The 19,362-nt window shown below is 36.5% G+C and overlaps 1 protein-coding gene and 1 non-coding gene across 2 annotated transcripts in view; both read right to left on the bottom strand.

Annotated features, from left to right (window-relative positions):
* The window catches only part of LOC150096198 (proto-oncogene tyrosine-protein kinase ROS-like), a 481,253-nt gene that overhangs the window by 135,870 nt on the left and 326,021 nt on the right, over positions 1 to 19,362 (bottom strand). Inside the window, exons 27-29 of the mRNA XM_090409003.1 lie at positions 18,407 to 18,714; positions 14,792 to 14,967; positions 3,367 to 3,468 (exon numbers count right to left, since the gene is read on the bottom strand). Coding sequence (XP_090265129.1) covers positions 3,367 to 3,468; positions 14,792 to 14,967; positions 18,407 to 18,714 — 586 coding nt within the window. The remainder of the gene's footprint in view (positions 1 to 3,366; positions 3,469 to 14,791; positions 14,968 to 18,406; positions 18,715 to 19,362) is intronic.
* LOC150096199 (U6atac minor spliceosomal RNA) lies at positions 12,918 to 13,036 on the bottom strand. Its single transcript, XR_016550001.1, has one exon. It is a non-coding gene; the product is annotated as a U6atac minor spliceosomal RNA (small nuclear RNA).

The raw sequence follows: 19,362 nt of genomic DNA, 5'->3' as shown, positions 1-19,362 counted from the left end.
ACGAGTTAAGTAGATGAGCGATGATAATGAAGATATGATTGGAAGAATGTGCAAAAAAAGACGTCTGGAATTTGTTGATGTCTGGAGTGTGTTTGAAGGAAAAAGACAGTTGTATGCTAGAGATGGGCTGCATCTGAACATGGAAGGATAAACGATTGAAGAAGTTACTGTTTTCTGAATAAGTTGAAGTAATTGGACAGGGAAACTAATATTGAAAAGGTTGAGTGTAAGAGAGAGAAACTTTAGCAGTGATTGTATATTTACTGATCCTTATTCACAGAATAAATTGCAGAAGAGAGGGGATCAAAATAGGCATGGGACTACTGAAATTAGTGACTTGTATATCAGTTCTAAAGCCAGTACAAGAACTAGAGGGAATCTGCAATTTTTGTATACCAATGCAAGAAGCATTCGAAATAAGAGAGAAGAATTTTTGGCATTAGTCAGTGCAATCTCACCAAATGTTGTAGGCATTAGTGAAATTTGGCTGTCAGCAGAAGATGTGGTCACTGGAATTGAATGTGATGGGTACAGTATTTTCAGGAAGGATAGAGAAGATAGAACAGGGGGAGGAGTACTGTTGATGATAGCTGATGTGTTGCAGCCAAAGAAAGTAGTATATCAAGATGATAGACACGTGAATGAGAGTTCATTTGAGGCAGTCTGGTGTGAAATAGGGACCAACGCAACTAAATATACAGTTGAATACTGCTATAGGCCAGAGGGTACGGGGGGGGGGGATATTGAATTCATGCATCAGCAAATTAGTACAATGCGTGCAGGTTTAGTGATTATTATAGGGGATTTTAATTATGGTGATATCAATTGGAAGGAGGAAATATCACATAGCAAAAAGGAAATGGAGTTCATACATCTTCTACGAGATAATTACTTGAAACAGCACATAACTGAAGGGACACGGATGTGAGAGTGTTGGACCTGATTATTGGTTCAGAGGATATATGCATAAGTAAGGTGTCCTTGTCACCTCCAATTGGTGAAAGCGATCATGTGGTATTAACTGGGGAGGTTTCAAAATCTGTGGATTATTCTGTTAAGAAGGGGAATATATGGAACTACAGGTTAGGCAATTATAACAAGCTTTGGAGTGAGCTTGCAGCCATCCCTTGGCAGAACATATTGCAGGGGAAAGATGTTAGCAGTGCATGGGATAAAATCAGTGGGTATCTGAGGAAAGCAATATCAGATTGTGTCCCCATGGTCAGGAAGACAAACAAGGTAGGCATTAGATGGATGAGTAGTAGTATCAAATAAGATCTGCAAAAAAAAAAAAGAAAATGTTATGGAGAATGTACAAGGAGAAATGCGATCAGTACACCCATGAGCAGTATAAGGCTCAAGCTAGGAAGGTTACTAGAATTGTAAGAAAAGCTGAATCAGATTATGAGAAGACCTTAGCCAATGAGATCAAGGGCAATCCCAAAGAGTTCTTCTGCTATGTGGCAAGTAAAAGGAAGAATGACTTCAGAAGGATAACTTTAGTGAGTGCTGATGGTATTGAGGTGACAAAATCAGATGTAATAGTCAAATTACTGAACGATCACTTTTCAAAAGTCTATCACCCAAGTGATGATATCTCTGTACCTGTAGCAATAACTAATGTGAGAATTGAAGTTAAGAAATCAGAGGTATTTAATATATTGCAAAATTTAAATGCAAACACTGCTGTAGGTTTAGATGGAATATCAGTTTGGGTGTTGCATGAATGTGCAAAGGAATTGTCAGCCCCTCTTACTTGGATATTTAACTTAAGTTTGAACACTGGTATGGTCCCTAGGGAGTGGAAGTTAGGCAAAGTGGTTCCTTTGCATAAAGGTGGCTCTAAAACTGCAGTAGTTAATTACAATCACCATCTTGGGAGTGGTGGTAAAAGTATTGGAAAAGTTGGTTAAAGACAAAATTCAAGAATGGGTGGATTAGGATATGATACTCTATAGAGACCAACATGGTTTTGTTAAAGGTAGATCCTGCCTTAGCAATCTATTAGCTTTTTATAATAGAATGACATCTGAGTTGGACAAAGGAAATGGCTACACAGTGGTACTTCTGGATTTTGCTAAGGCTTTTGACAGGATACCCCATGGAATACTGTTGTGCAAATTGGAGCAGGTGGGGGATCGATATGGATAGGAGAATGGATCAGGGAGAGATACCAGAAGATTGTGTATAGAGGAGCAGAATCCAGGATGAGGCAGGTGACCAGTGGTGTGCCTCAGGGCTCTGTGCTTGGGCCATTGTTGTTTAATTTGTACATAAATGATATAGGAAAGGGCTTAAAGGGAGATATTCAGTTGTTTTCTGATGATGCAAAGTTGGGCATCGCAATAAAAAATCAAGCTGATGTTGAGAATTTGCAGGATGATTTATATAAAATGGTGAAATGGGCAAAAGGTTATGGATGTCAGTTCAATGTGGAAAAGTGTAAAGTTATGCGTTTTGGGATTAAAAGATTACCAGCTGTGTACTACATTGATGGAACAGTATTCCAAGAGATTGATGAGGCTAGGGACTTAGTGGTGTTGGTGAGATGAAGTCAGGGGGACATTGCTAAGGTGTCCAAGATTGCACATAGGATTACTTGGTTATTGAGGAACACACTAACATCCAGAGATAAAGAGGTTATTATTCCCCTTTATAAAGCGTTGATACTTCCACATTTGGATTACTGTGCTCAGGTCTGGTCACCTGGATTCCTTGGAGATGAGGAGGCTGTGGAGAGGGTTCAGAGAAGAGTTACTAAGTTGGTGAGTGATGTAAAAAATGCTCTGTACATTGATAGATTGAAAGCTTGTGGATTGAAGAGGTTAGTTGATAGGCGGAGAAGAAGGGATAAGGTTTTTATAGGATTGATGCAGGGGAAATGTTTCAACTGTGTGATAGTGATGGAAGAACAAGAGGTCATCCCTGGAAATTAAAGAAGTGTGTGGTTAACAAGGGTGTGAGAACAAAGTTTTTTGCCTGGAGGGTGGTGAATGAGTGGAATTCATTGCCTGACTTAGTTGTGAGTTCTTCATCTGTAATTGGATTCAAAAAGAGATATGACAGATAATGTTTTGCTAGTTTGGGTCTCCCACGATGAGTCTACTGACTCCATGGAGATACCCATAATAATAATAATAATAATAATACAAAGATGAATCTTGCAAATCCATCAAAGCTTGAATGATGATAATAGTAATAATAGTTATCTATCTTTTATGATATACAATACCATAAAAATATGATATTACACACACAAAGTAAGAGTTCATGAAATTAGATAAAGCACAATCAGTATAAAATATACATCTGAATCTTATTTAAAACACAGCTAAAAAATAAATAAATAAATCTTAACTGACTTACCAAAGCATGCAGCTGCCACAAGAAATGCCATAATTATAAATATGACAGAGAGAGATGATGCCAGAATAATTGTAATTTGTTCATCCTCCATTTCTGCTAAAGCTTAATAAACAAGACATTATTTAATTCTTCAATATATTATTAATTAGTAAAAATGTTCATTCTAAAATTACTAAAGGATAAAATATATTACAAATAATGGAGAAATTAATGTCGAAATCACAAAGTTTTGTAAAAAAATTCTGGATGAAACTTGTCGAGTCTCTGGCACATTTGAACCAATCCTTACATATTTCCACATTTTAATTTTTTACTGTTCTTTGAAAGAAGGGAGGTCCAATGTGGACACTATATTTCAAAGATTTAATAAAATAGTGCAAAAAGAATACAATTTGATTATTATGTACAGTGTAGAGACTAAGTTAAGAATAAATACCACATTCTACCAATGTAAAGATGATGATAAAATAACATGAAGAAATACCTTAAAAATTATCCACAACAGATAACATAATAACTAATAAGTCTGAAAGCCTGCTATTAAGAAGTTTGAAAAAGTAACTGATATTCAAGTTCTTGCATCAGATGATATACGAACTGGCATCTCTCTTCATGTAGCTTCCTCACTGAGAGGGTGTAGCACCATGTCCTTCCAGTTCTCTTTGTTGGTGGCTTTCCTTTTTGTTTTTGCATAGCCATGTGATGATCCGGTGCAAGATCTTTTAACTTCAAACCATGTTCTTCGTTTTTTACCTCTTGATCCTTTTCCCATAATTTTTCTTCGAAAATTGTTAGTATCCTCTATCCTGCTGAGCCTCTCAATATACGTCCTGGCAATCTCATCTTTCTCTGGATCATTTCTGTGTTCTCATTCTCTGTAGGACATCTGTATTTGTCACATGTTCTGTCCATAAGATTTTCAGAGCTCTCCTATAGCACCACATTTCAAATGCAATTATCTGTTGTCTTACTCTCTTCTTGAATACCCAGGTCTCACTTTGATATGTGAAAAACTGGCCACACTAATCTCAATATCCATAGAACTTCTGAGCAGATCCTTATTTTTTCAGAAGGCAACTTTAGCTACAGCTGTTCACTTTATGTTGCTTTCCATCTGCCTAAATATTTGTATTCTGTTGTATGTTCAATTTTCATATTGTTTATGAATATTTCTGGCTCAGATTTGTTTTCTTTTGAGATTTTCATTAATTTGGTCTTTTTTTTGCATTTATATCTAATCCAAACTCTTTACCTTCTTCATTAATAGCTGCAGTAATCTGATTAATTTGTTTCTGTTTTCTGCTATTAGAATGTATCATTAGCATATCTAAGATTGTTGTAATTTATACCATTAATACTAATTGCTATTTTTTGTTTTTCAGTCTTTTTCATCACTGTCTCATATAGATACTAAATAAATTTGGTGAAAGAATACCTTGTCTGACTTCTCTTTTTATTTTCCAGAGTTAAACAGCTGTATTTTCTGTTTCGTGTAAATCACTTTTATAATCTTAAGTACGTGATCTTTTATGTCTAATTTATCTAATATATTGAACATTTTATTATGTTTTACCCGGTCGAAAGCCTTCTGAAAGTCTATGAAGCATATGTAAATGTTCCTATTTCTTTCGAGTGATCTTTCTATTAGTATTTTTAGTTCCAGGATTTTAGTTCCAACATTAATGGTTCTCATTCCACTTTTGAAGTCTTTCTGTTGTTCACTCAATTCATTGATTAAGGCTCTTTCAATTTCTTTGTTAACAAGGGTTAAAATAAGTTTGAAAAGGTAATTGATATTCAAGTTCTTGCATCTGATGATATAGGAACTGGCCATACATAACTTGATGGAAAACTGTGATTCCAAGGAGGTTGGAAGAATTTCAGAAAAGTGGGATACAGATTAAGGATTCAAGAAAAAGGTTTGACGTTAAACTACTATAAGAAGTAAGTATTAAAACACTCTTACCAACACAGAATGAATAATGCTTTAACAAAAACAGTTTTAATGAAAATAAAACTGAATCAAACTAGAGAAATCTTTAAATATAATATTAAAGTATCAACATATGAAGCCTTAGGAGAGGGAACAATTGGCAAATTAGCAATAAAAGACATTAACAAACTGGAACTCAGAGAAAGATAACCTATTTCCACAAAAGAAAAAGGAAGCCATTTTTGATGTTTCTTCATTTGATATTGCAGATATGCAGCATCAAATGAAGCGAAGCGTAAGAGATGAATAAAACTAGTCTGAAAAATAAAAACAAGAATTCTGAGATAGCTATTCAAAACAGCTTGAACACAACTTTTATGGTATACAAAAATAAATATAGAGTGCCTCCATTGCATAATTGAGCATCTGTAGCTTAGTCAGTATAGATGAAGCCCTTTGGTCAGAAAGACCTGGGTTTGATTCCCATCAGCGATGTGAGGAACCTTTATCTGGTCTCTTTCGACTAAAGGTGAATTAGCAGTCTCATACAGAGGTGAGGGGGGGGGGGGGATTCAGAAACCCAGAAACTTGGGTTTTTCATCACCCAGAACAGGCAAACCAGCCCTGTGAAAATGCACAGGCTACAGTCAGAAATACTGCCCTTTGGGGGATGCAGCAAGGAGTGGTGACCTAGCTGCACTAATTAGCTGTAAACCTCCTCAGTGGGGGGGGGGGGGTGTCTCAATCCATCCTGGGATGGATGGAGAGAGATGATGATGATGATTGCATAATTGGAAGAATAATGAGACATGTCTTTTAACTGGAATGGCTTGAGTTCAATTCTTATCATGACAATGAGAATCTTTATATGGACTTTTTTTTAAATTCAAGGTAAGTTAGCCAATCTCATACAGAAGTAAGATTGAGGTAGAAAACAAAAGCATCTTTGCCTTCCTCAGAAACAGATGTGACACTAAATGATGACATTTGAAAGCTTGCTGAATAGTGCAACTTTAAATCCAGAAAAACTGGCTAGTGTCACCACTTTGAGCCTGCAAACACATCAGGAGATTGAACAAACTTCCCTCACTTTGTAAAAGTGACCTGTAATAATGCCAATAAGCAGATCTGTTCATAATGGCTGTGAATAACAAGTCCCAGGAATAAAGCCTACTTTTCCAGTATGAAACACTCCAATAAAGTGACTGTTAAATAGTTCCACTAGATTGCACTGATCGCTTGAACACCAACTGCATCTAACATACTTATTCATCCGTAACTATTTCTCTGCCTAATGGTCAGATAATGAAAGAATCCCTCAAGATTTTGCTTGGAGTGCAATGCTAGTTTCTTTTCATATTTCATTTTTATCTTCCTTACTAAACTAGCTACTTTCCTGGCCTGAATAATATATTCCTAATGCAACTATTCTCTCTATATTTGTTTCCATAACATCTTTTTTCATCTGCAGTTCATATTTAATTTCACTAGTCATCAATTTTATACCAAATAATGTTATCTTTTTCATTTCAGGTATGCAATTTGCCATTCCTGTTGATATATATTTCTTAACTAACTCCAGTGCATGGATGATGTCACTCCCTTCAAGTTCTTTGATCTATAAACTTCTCCAAGCTGATTTCTATGACTATTATAATCAACTGGTAATCAACTTATAATCAAGTAAGGTGTCCTCGTTACCTCCAGTTGGTGAAAGCGATCATGTGGGATTGACTTGGGAGGTTGCAAAATCTGTGGATTTTTCTATTAAGAAGGGGTACGTACGGAACTACAGGTTAGGCAATTATAACAAGCTTCGGAGTGAGCTTGCAGCCATCCCATGGCAGAACATATTGCAAGGGAAAGATGTTAGCAGTGCTTGGGATAAAATCAGCGGGTATCTGAGGAAAGCAATATCAGATTGTGTCCCCATGGTCAGGAGGTCAAACAAGGCAGGCATTAGATGGATGAGCAGTAGTATCAAGCTTGAACTGCAAAAAAAGAAAATGTTATGGAGAATTTACAAGGAGAAAGGCGATCAGGACACCCATGAGCAGTACAAGGCTCAAGCTAGGAAGGTTACCAGCATAGTAAGAAAAGCTAAATCAGATTATGAGAAGACCTTAGCCAAAGAGATCAAGGGTAATCCCAAAGAGTTCTTCCGCTATGTGGCAAGTAAGAGGAAGAATGACTTCGGAAGGATAACCTTAGTGGGTGCTGATGGTATTGAGGTGACAAAATCAGATGTAATAGTCGAGTTACTGAGTGATCACTTTTCAAAAGTCTATCACCCAAGTGAGGATATCTCTATACCTATAGCAATACCTAACGTGAGAATTGAAGCTAAAGAATCAGAGGTATTAAATATATTGCAAAGCTTAAATGCAAACACTGCGGTAGGCTTAGATGGAATATCAGCTCGGGTGTTGCGTGAATGTGCAAATGAATTGTCAACCCCTCTTACCTGGATATTTAATTCAAGTTTGAACTCTGGTATGGTCCCTAGGGAGTGGAAGTTAGGCAAAGTGGTTCCTTTGCATAAGGGTGGCTCTAAAACTGCGGTATTGAATTACAGACCAATCACCATCTCAGGAGTAGTGGTAAAAGTATTGGAAAAGTTGGTTAAAGACAAAATTCAAGAATGGGTGGATCAGGATATGATACTCTATAGAGGCCAACATGGTTTTGTTAAAGGTAGATCCTGCCTTAGCAATCTATTAACTATTCATAATAGAATAACATCTGAGTTGGACAAAGGAACTGGCTACACAGTGGTACTTCTGGATTTTGCTAAGGCTTTTGACAGAATACCCCATAGAACACTGTTACGCAAATTGGAGCAGATGGGAATGGATATTAAATTGGTGATATGGATAGGAGAATGGCTCAGGGAGAGATACCATAAGGTGGTGTATGGAGGAGCTGTGTCCAGAATGAGGCAGGTGACCAGTGGTGTGCCTCAGGGCTCTGTGCTTGGGCCAATGTTGTTTAATTTGTATATAAATGATATAAGAAACGGCTTAAAGGGAGATATTCAGTTGTTTGCTGATGATGCAAAGTTGTGTAGTGCAATAAAATATCAAGCTGATGTTGAAAGTTTGCAGGAGGATTTAAATAAGCTGGTAAAATGGGCAAAAGAAAATGGATGTCAGTTCAATGTGGAAAAGTGTAAAGTCATGCATTTTGGGATTAAAAGATTACCAGCTGTGTACTACATCAATGGAAAGGTACTCCAAGAGATTGATGAGGCTAGGGACTTAGGGGTATTGGTAGATAGGGAGATGAAGTTCAGAGGACACATTGCTAAGGTGTCCAAGATTGCACATAGGATTACTTGGTTGTTGAGGAACACACTGACATCCAGAGATAAAGAGGTTATTATTCCCCTTTATAAAGCATTGATACTTCCACATTTGGATTACTGTACTCAGGTCTGGTCACCTGGATTCCTTGGAGATGAGGAGGCTGTGGAGAGGGTTCAGAGAAGAGTGACCAAGTTGGTGAGTGATATAAAAAATGCTCCCTACATTGATAGATTGAGAGCTTGTGGATTGCAGAGATTGGTTGATAGACGAAGAAGAGGGGATATGATAGAAACATTCAAATTACTAAAAGGTTTTTATAGGATTGATGCAGGGGAAATGTTTCAGCTGTGTGATAGTGATGGAAGAACAAGAGGTCATCTCTGGAAATTAAAGAAGGGTGTGGTTAACAAAGGTGTCAGAACAAGGTTTTTTGCCTGGAGGGTGGTGAATGAGTGGAATTCATTGCCTGACTTAGTTGTGAGCTCTTCGTCTGTAAATGAATTCAAGAAGAGATATGACAGATATTGTTTTGCTAGTTTGGGTCTCCCGCGATGAGTCTACTGACTCCATGGAGATACCCGTAATAATAATAATAAAAATAATAATAATAAAAACTGCCTTATAATTACTCATAGATTCCATTCTCCTCAATACTTTTTTGCAGTCTTGTTCATCACTCTCACCAAGCAGGGGCAAGGATGATATTTCAGTTATAATCAGATGCTCTGATGCTAGGACTAAATCCAAAACTCTTAATCCTTATGTTCCCTTTACTTCACACTGCCAAAGATATTTCTCTGCTCAAGAATACCATAAATTCAGTTCCGATACTACTATATGCTATTTCCTCTACCTAATTAACATTGATATAGTAAAACCTCTGATAATAATAATTGCTTTGTACAGGTGAAACTACTTTTCCTAAACATTTCCTGCTCTATAATAAGTTTAGTTTAATCTTTTATCCAAGTGTGAGCAAACAAAGTTTGCACCTGAAAGTATCTTCAGGACTGGGGTAAGGTAGTGCAACACCAGGCAACTCATTGCAAAGGTGGAGAAAGCTCTCATCACTCCTATCTCAGTATCTCCCATAATGCAAAGCACATCTCCTTGTGGATATGTGTAATGCTATGCATTAAGGCAAGGGCCACTACCCATACCGGTTTCTCTGAATCCAGAGTAATTTAATAATAAGGTTGCACACCCTTTGGCAACTCCTATAGGTTAGGATGACCTCTCATTGCTTCTTCCTTTGTATCTCCACTACTGTGCTTGGCTCCCACCGACAAGACCTCAATAAAGGTCGAAACCGGTATGGGTAGTGGCCCTTGCCTTAATGCATAGCATTACACATATCTGCAAGGAGATGTGCTTTGCATTATGGGAGATACTGAGATTGGAGTGATGAGAGCTTTCTCCACCTTTGCAACGAGTTTCCTGGTGTTGCACTACCTTACCCCAGTCCTGAAGATACTTTCGGGCGCAAACTTTGTTTGCTCACACTTGGATAAAGGATTAAACTAAACTTATTATAGTCTAACCAAGCAAAAAATAAACTCTCAACATCTTTCTCTGAATCCGGAGTAATTTAATAATAAAGTTGCACACCCTTTGGCAACTCCTATAGGTTAGGATGACCTCTCATTGCTTCTTCCTTTGTATCTCCACTACTGTGCCTGGCTCCCACTGACAAGACCTCAATAAAGGTCGAAACCAGTATGGGTAGTGGCCCTTGCCTTAATGCATAGCATTACACATATCCACAAGGAGATGTGCTTTGCATTATGGGAAATACTGAGATAGGAGTGATGAGAGCTTTCTCCACCTTTGCAACGAGTTTCCTGGTGTTGCACTACCTTACCCCAGTCCTGAAGATACTTTCAGGCGCAAACTTTGTTTGCTCACACTTGAATAAAGGATTAAACTAAACTTATTATAGTCTAACCAAGTGAAAAATAAACTCTCAACATTTCCTGCTCGTCACACATTATGTCCCTAGTTTATAGATGCATTCTAGTAAATGTCCAATTTGTCTGGTGAATGCATTAAAAAAAAGTCTTCAATTGTAAAAATTATGTGGTCACATGGTTCATAATGCTATTGTATGCAATGCAATCTCAACATCACTGGAGTGTTGAGCAGAGAGGAAAAATAATAATTTTAGGGATTGCTTTTGTTTCCTTTTGCTATTTTCATAGATAATGTAATATGATATAAGCATGAAATTGAAACATTGTTAGGCATTCATAAATTCTTCACTAGACACCTAACAGAAATCAACAATTGTGCAGTGCAATTTTTTAAAAGGAAATGTTTTTTAATGACAGTACATTTGAAATAGGATAACAGTACATTTGAGATTTTCTATAGCATTAAAACATTTCACAAAATTCTAATTTTATAAATAAAATTATGCTGATAAAACTGACACAGGCAACTACATGGAGTACTAAGACTCATTGTGGGATACCCATACTAGTGACATAATATATATTGTACCTCTCCATGAAACTATTAACAGACAAAGCACTCACAACTGCGAGGACCTCTGTGAAGAAAGGGTAGTATATGTGGAAATACAAGACTGGAAATACAAAATTATGAGAAGCTCAGGAGACAGCTTACAGGTGTAGCATGAAATGAGTTGGGTGGAAAGGAGATCAATGCTGCTTGGATGATATGCAAGAAGTATCTAGTAGAAGCAATGCCTAAATATATTCAAAGAGTCAGAAGGTTAAATATTCAAAGAGTCAGAAGGTTAAATAAGTTGAAAGTTTATTTTTCACTTGGTTAGAGTATAATATAATAAAATTAGTTTAATCCTTTATCCAAGTGTGAGCAAACAAAGTTTGCGCCTGAAAGCATCTTCAGGACTGGGGTAAGGTGGTACAACACCAGGGCAACTCGTTGCAAAGGTGGAGCAAGCTACCAACACTCCTATCTCAGTATCTCCTATAATGCAAAACACATCTCCTTGCGGATATGTCTAATGTTATGCATTAAGGGAAGGGCCACTCTACCCAGACTAGTTTCGACCTTTATTGAGGTCTCTTCAGTGGGAGCCAGGCCCAAGTGGAGATACCAGGCAGAAGCATTAGCAGGTCATCTCTACCTATAGGAGTTGCAAAATGGTGTGCCACCCTTTTTTAATAAATTACTCTGGATTTAGAGAAAGATGTTGAAAGTTTATTTTTCACTTGGTTAGAGTATAATAATATTAGTTTAATCCTTTATCCAAGTGTGAGCAAACAAAGTTTGCGCCTGAAAGTATCTTCAGGACTGGGGAAAGGTGGTACAACACCAGGGCAACTCCTTGCAAAGGTGAAGCAAGCTAACATCACTCCTATCTCAGTATCTCCCATAATGCAAAGCACATCTCCTTGCAGATAAAAGGTGGCACACCATTTGGCAACTCCTATAGGTAGAGATGACCTTGCTGGTGCTTCTGGCTGGTATCTCCACTTGGGCCTGGCTCCCACTGGAGAGACCTCAATAAAGGTCGAAACTAGTCTGGGTAGTGGCCCTTCCCTTAATGCATAACATTAGACATATCTGCAAGGAGATGTGTTTTGCATTATGGGAGATACTGAGATAGGAGTGTTGGTAGCTTGCTCCACCTTTGCAACGAGTTGCCCTGGTGTTGAACCACTTACCCCAGTCCTGAAGATACTTTCAGGCACAAACTTTGTTTGCTCACACTTGGATAAAGGATTAAACTAATTTTATTATGAAAAAAGGTTAAATAAATAAGGTAGGTGTGAAATGGATGAATGAAGAGATTAAGCATGTGTGATACAGAGGAAAAGTCATTATGGAGACAACATAAGAGCAGAGGTAATAATCAATTCCATCAGGATTACACAGAACAAACAAGGAGGGTGACTTGGTTGGTAAGGGTAACAAAAATGAAGTATGAGCAGCAGTTAGCTAATGACGTCAAAAAGAATCCTAGGGAGTCTTTTGATATGTAGCCAGAAAAAAAAATAGAATGATTATGGAATGATTGGAAAAAATGGTATAAAAAATAACTGATGCAGTGGATATTAGCTGAAATATTTAATGAGCAGTTCATAAAGGTCTTTCATTCTTCTGAATATGACATTATTATTATTATTATTATTATTATTCAGGCCTCCAAGGAGTCAAAAGACTCATCGAGGGAGGTCCTTCCTAAGACAAAGTCTGTCAAGACTCACTGAGGGGAGGCCCCCCCCTGAGAAACACAAAGTCTATCATACCACTCTTTAAACCTACTGACCGTTCTCGCTCCCACCACTCCATCAGGCAATGCATTCCACGGCTCAACCACCCTCCAAAAAAATTGCTTAAGTGCCGCGAAGTAAGCGGCAGTGCCTTAACCTTATATGTATTAGGCCCAGAGGCCGGTCCGTCCTTATCAAGGGGAGTGCTAACCTTCTCTCCTTTCATACACATGGAGAATTTCAGAGCAATTGATGATGAGGAGGAGAGACTGACTGTAAATGAGCAAGAGATATATGGAGAATTGAGCAAACCTGATGTTAATAAAGCCATGTGATTTGATAATATATCAACTATGTATTTTGAAGTAATATTCCAGGGAGTCGGCATCTGCCTTAACATATTTGTTTAAATAAGTCTTGCACTGGGTCAAGTTCTAAAGCAGTGGAAGAAAGGCAAGATTGTGCTGCTTCATAAGGGAGGTGACAGAACTCAAGCATCAAATTATAAGCCTATCTGTTTATCAGCTGTTGTTGTGGTTAAAGTGTTGGAGAGGCTGGTAAGAACCAGGATCCAGAACTGAGCTGAAAACAGTGGTATTATCGTTGATGGATAGCATGGATTTGCTAAAGAGAGGTCATATTTTAGTAGTCTGCTTACTTATTACAATAAGGTGAGAGCTTCATTTGCCAAAGGAGATGGATATACAGTACTATACTTAGCAAATTACTTATTTTGCAAAGGCTTTTGATAGAGTATCACATAATAAGTTGATAGTCAAACTAGAGTGGATGGGGGTTGGATAATAGACTAGTGCACTGGATTGGAGATTGCCTATCTGATAGTTATCAGCAAGTTGTGTAAGGTGGAGCAATATCCTGGAAGAGGAAAGTCACTAGTAGTGTGCCTCAGGGGTCTGTTTTAGGGCCATTACTGCTTAACTTGTATGTTAATGATATTGTGGAAGATTTTAATAGGGGACATTCAGCTTTTTGCAGATTATGCAAAATAGGTACAAACTATGAGAAGTAAAAGAACAGATGTTTTGGCCTTACAAAAAGACTTGAAGGGATTGAGTGACTGGGCACAGAAGTGGGGTTGCCAGTTCAATGTTATGAAATGCAAGGTTTTAAAATTTGGGAAACAAACACAGGATGTAGAATTTACGCTTGGTAGAGATATATTGTTGAAAGTGGAGCCAATAAGAGATCTTCAGGTGATGGTGGATAAGGATCTAAAATTTAGACTACACGTTGCAAAAATTGTGAGGACAACACAACAATTCTAGGAATGATGCAGAGGACAATTACTAGTAGGTGTAAGAAGATTCTTGTTCTATTGTATAAGGCCCTGATTAGGTCATATACAGACTACTGTGCACAGATTTGGTCACCTATTTTTCAAAAGGACAAAGAGATGTTGGAAAGGATCAAGAGGTGATTGACTAAGGTAGTTTCTGATCTCTAGAATGTTGAATATGAGGAAAGGTTGAGAAGATGCAATTTACAAGAGTCTAGTTTACAGGAGGAAGAGGGGATAATATGATAGATACGTACAAGTTGGTAAAGATTTGTTATAGAATCAACGTTGAATGGGTTTTTCATAAAATGGTGTGAGATCAAGGGAGAACAAGAGGTTATTTCTGGAAGCCATATAAGGAGGGTGTGAACTGGGGAGTGAGATGCAGGTTTGCATGGAGAGTTATGAATGATTGGAATGCTTTGCCTCAGAGTGTGGTGTCTGCAAAGTATTTGCATGTGTTTGCAAGGTATGATGAACTGTGTGTATGACAAGGGGAACACCTAGATGAGTCTTTGACTCCATGGGTGTCTTTGGTTGATGATAATAATAAACAAGTAATCCTGAGCTATCCTGGCTACTTTAGCAATATGCCCTCTAAATCTAAGTTGATTAAAAAGCACACTCCTAGTAACCTGAATATATATAAAAAAGTTATAAAAATTATTAATAAAAGTGCCATTCTTACCTTTAGGTTCAGGGAAAAGGAATATTTCACTTGGTGAACTAAAATTGCTTTCTCCATATTTATTGATAGCCTTTACTCGGAATTGATAATCTACATCAAATGCAAGATTTTCAATTATCCACTGAGTACCAGTATAATTATAAACGGTAATCCAATGTGAATCTTCATCCATACGCCTAGATTAAAAAAAAATGTTTGATTTTTTTTTTCAACAAACTTTTATTTTTGAAATTTCCTTCAATAAACAGTTGAATTATTGACATTAATGTGAATACAGTGACTGTTTAGTATATCCATTTTCAATCAGGATACCTACCAGAACTGGAAATGCCTACTACAAAAATTATATGCAAGTTTTTTGACACACAAAAAAAATATAAAATATAAATGCAAAAAAATATAACCATTATGAGAAGATGTATATGTATCTTCTCATACTGTATATACACTGATTTTGATAAATTTAGGATCAAACAGAAAAATCACAATAACTCAAAAAGTGTACGATGAATTTTTATGTAATATGGTGAAAAGCAGTATGTGAGATGTGAAAGAAATGCCTGTAAAAATTTTAAATAAATAGTTTAATTTCAGCAACAAATGGATACATGGAGACAATGGTCAATAACAAAAGGTCAAAATAAGCTTGTCAAAGTGCATCAGTAAGGCATTTATTATAGCAATACAGCACTCACAACACTGTTTCATACTGTTTATAATGATGTCTAAGAGCACAATGATAATAACAACCACTGCTCTCCTAAGTCCTTCAAGGTTTTGGGAGGGGTTGACAGTAGCAACACATCTACCTGGAGGATCTCAGATATGCTCAATAAGATTAAGATCAGGATACCCATTGGCCAGCCTGCACATGTGATCTATCTTCTTGAAGACAAGCATTATCATCTCGTAAGATTAATGTCTCTCCTACTGTACCAGCATATGGAACATCATAGGGGGTTCAGGACCTCATCTCTATAAGTTGGAGCATTCATGGTTCCACTAGTAGGCACATACATGCTGATGTGTCCAGCCAATGAGATCCTCCTCAATGTATATTTTTAGGATATTCTAGTGAATCTGACACTTTCTGACTATCCACATTCACTGGAGTTAGTGGTTTCTTTTATTGCTATATATGGATAAAATTTTCTTGGATTTTTCTTGGCTTGTTTGGCCAACTTCTTTTCATATTCTGATTTTGAATGTCTCACCATGGCTGTTGTTCTCCTGGCCTGCTCTTTATACTGCTTCTAAATCTTGTCATCATTCTAAAATTTGTGCATCTGGTATCATTCTTCATGATACCAGATGCACAAAATTCTATTTTTATGCAGTTTCTGCTTTAAAGTGTTATTCATTTATTTAATTCCCATGTGATTAATTTGCCTAACTATGGGGATGTAGTTATAAATATAGCTCCCATTAGGCATCCTTTGACTAATTCCCATGTACTGCTGATTTTTCTTACTTTGCAGTTTCTCCTGCCAAGACACTGCTTCAAGATGCCATCTCACTTTATTATAATCACCCATCTTGTAATTCCAAGTATGTCCCTTCTTAGCCAAAGCTCTCGTATGCATTGCCACCTCTCATGTAAAACTACATGATCACTCTTACCTGCAGGAAACATAACAGTCATCTCATTTATAAACAAATTCTCAGACACTATTACTAAAGCCAATGTTTCTGTACAGCAAGTACCCTCCATCACATGCACTTCTGACAGTTATCAGTAATTCTATAAATTCTCTATCCTCATTTTGCATGCTACCATCCTCCAGTCTACGTCTCCATAGTTGAAATCACCCATATAAGACAGTCAGTCCTCCTTGTAACCATAAAATTTTGTTGTCTACGCAGTTAAGTCCTATAGGAACTTGACTGTGTATTCTGTCCTGTTAATTTCTATCTTATACCAAACAACTCTGAACCCATTGCCAGTGTTACTCATACTGTCCTAGGGATGATTTCTACTCTGATTGGATTTAACTTCTCTGCACACTCCCTACCCTTCCTATCTTGTCCATCCTCCATGTATAAATTTAACTCATCACATTACATTACATTCCTGTAAGATCATTCTCCTCTGCCATCAAAGACTTGCCAATAATTTTTGGTCCCACTATCTCTACCGGTACTAAGAATTACTGGCCTTTATTCCTGAGGGATCTGGCATTAGTTTATTATGCATGATTAGCAAAACAGCAGGATGTTGAGTATTCTGGTAACTCTTAAAATATGACCCCATTCAAATAAGAAGCTGGGCTTGATTCCTCTGCCAAATTCTCCACTACATTTTTATAGATTTCACTTGTCTTTCTTTCTTGACCAAACTGTCACCACCATTCCTGAAGGATTATCGCTAACTTATCATTCTTTTTTATTTGTCTCATTATACTCATACTTATCTTTTAATTTAATGCATGCTTTCACACTTTAATGTAACTACCCAGATACATCTGCTTTCCCTGACTATTCAAGTTCATTCTTTCAAAGAACAACAATTTCTCCAAGTGCTTAACACTAAACCTATAGAAGTTTAATCCCTCCTGCATGTACAAATCCTTTTTACCATCCAGATCACCCATGCATCAACATATCACACATAATTTCTTCTACTTAATCACCGAATCATTTCCAAATGAAGCTCTTTTGTCTCATCATGTTAACAGACTTACAATCTTGCACATATGCTCTTCTTTTCACCTTGCTCAGCAACTCTTTCATATCTTCTTACATAACAAGCTTATCTCCTTTCAAGTTATTAGTTCTTACCAAGAAAATTATATTATTCATTCATTCAACTTGCTCACAATACGTAAGCCTTTGTAGTGTTATAAATCTTTGCATTTGGAAAACATGCTGCTTTCATAGCTCATTTATTCCATATGTCTCCAATAATGAAAATCACTATAAACCACCATATCTTTTTTTTTGTCTCTGTTTCTGGTTTTTTTTTTTTTTTTTTGAACTTCTTTACTTCTTCATGTGTTTTATTTCCTTTCTTATCTTTCCTGTTTTCTATCAAATGTTTTTCTAATATCGCTCTAATCCTGAGTGGTGTTATGAGGACTAGTGAAAGTCTTGACATTTCTGACATCATATCAAACTTTTCTTCTTTTTCTACAGCATCCAAACCATCTTTCACACATAGAGATTTACTAGAAGTTTTGTAAATGTGGAAAAGTGTAAATGGATTTCAAGTAAAATATGACAGATTGAGTGGGATCATGAGTGACAAGTCTGCTGACGCAGAGGTATGCTATTAATAACATTCTACACATTATTGAATCAGCAGTAATGCATATAGTTATGAGTAATGGAAAATTAAAAATTATTTTAAATTCATAATAAACAGTTTCAAATGAATCCAAATATTTTTAAGAATATTAAATAGAACTATTTTTAACAGAACTTCACACATCATATAAAAATAAGAAACTACATACTCTGACTTGATGTTATACTTGTACAGACACTGAAATAGGGTCAAAATTCCAAGTTCCAACAGAATGGCCAGTCTTTTTATTACATAATTACACATGTGAAGTTCCATTAAAACTGTTTCCATGTACACCATGGAAGCTGTTCAAATAGTAAATAGAACTATACCTCATCTGTAAATTATAAAACGGAACTTCTCCACCATTATCTGCAACACGATTCCACATCACTTGAAATACATCTCTTCCAATTCCACGAACTTGAGGAATATTAGGAATATCAGGATGATCTCCAAGAGTTTGATAAGTGAAATAAACATCTTGAGGCCAATAAAATGTCACAAATTTGCTGGAATATTTTAAAACCAATCTCAAAGAATATTCAGTTTTGGGCATTAGGTTGTCTATGGTAAAATTAAAAAGTCGATTTGCAAGTGTACGCAGACTACTGGATACATTCCATTCAGTACTTCTAACCTACAAAAACAGAAAATAATTATATATTAGAAATAAATTAAAAATAAAAACATTTTTATAATAACATTCATTCTTTATGCTAGTATATTCTATATCAGGTTTGGCTAACTTCATTCTATACGAGGACTAATATATGAGTGGTAGCTTCATGGGCCACACACTTTTAGACAGAACTTAAATAAAAATAAATTCTGCATTTTTTCAAGGCAATAGTTATATATATTGAATTACTATATTTATTAAATTATTTTACTACTGGGAGAACAATATAAAATACTTGATTGATTTAAATATAAGTTGTTAACTTAAATTTAATTACATATTTCTGGTTTTTTTACATGTAACACAACTTAATGAGAACACTGTGGGCGTTCTTGTGCAGCAACAAGTTCATCAAAGTCGATTTTCAATGATGATGACGATATTCGTAACAAATCCTGAAGGTCATCATCAGTCAGTCGGCTTCTTTCTGATGATTTAACCACCCTCATAGTCGAGAAAGTGCATTCACATACGTATGTGCTTCCAAATATAGATGCAATTCTCAAGCTGAAATCACTCAATGCAGGATATTTTTCTCTTGGTACCAGTTTCCAGAAGTCAATGCCTATCTCCATCCTTGACTGGAAAAAGGGGTCACCTTGAAGG

The sequence above is a fragment of the Typopeltis vanoorti genome, chromosome 19 (genome assembly GCF_054136105.1).
Source record: "Typopeltis vanoorti isolate ZY-2024b chromosome 19, IOZ_Tvanoo_1.0, whole genome shotgun sequence".
In the NCBI taxonomy this organism is placed as follows: domain Eukaryota; kingdom Metazoa; phylum Arthropoda; class Arachnida; order Uropygi; family Thelyphonidae; genus Typopeltis; species Typopeltis vanoorti.
The sequence above is the reverse complement of the archived record's forward strand: the minus strand, read 5'-3'. Positions and strand labels throughout refer to the sequence as shown.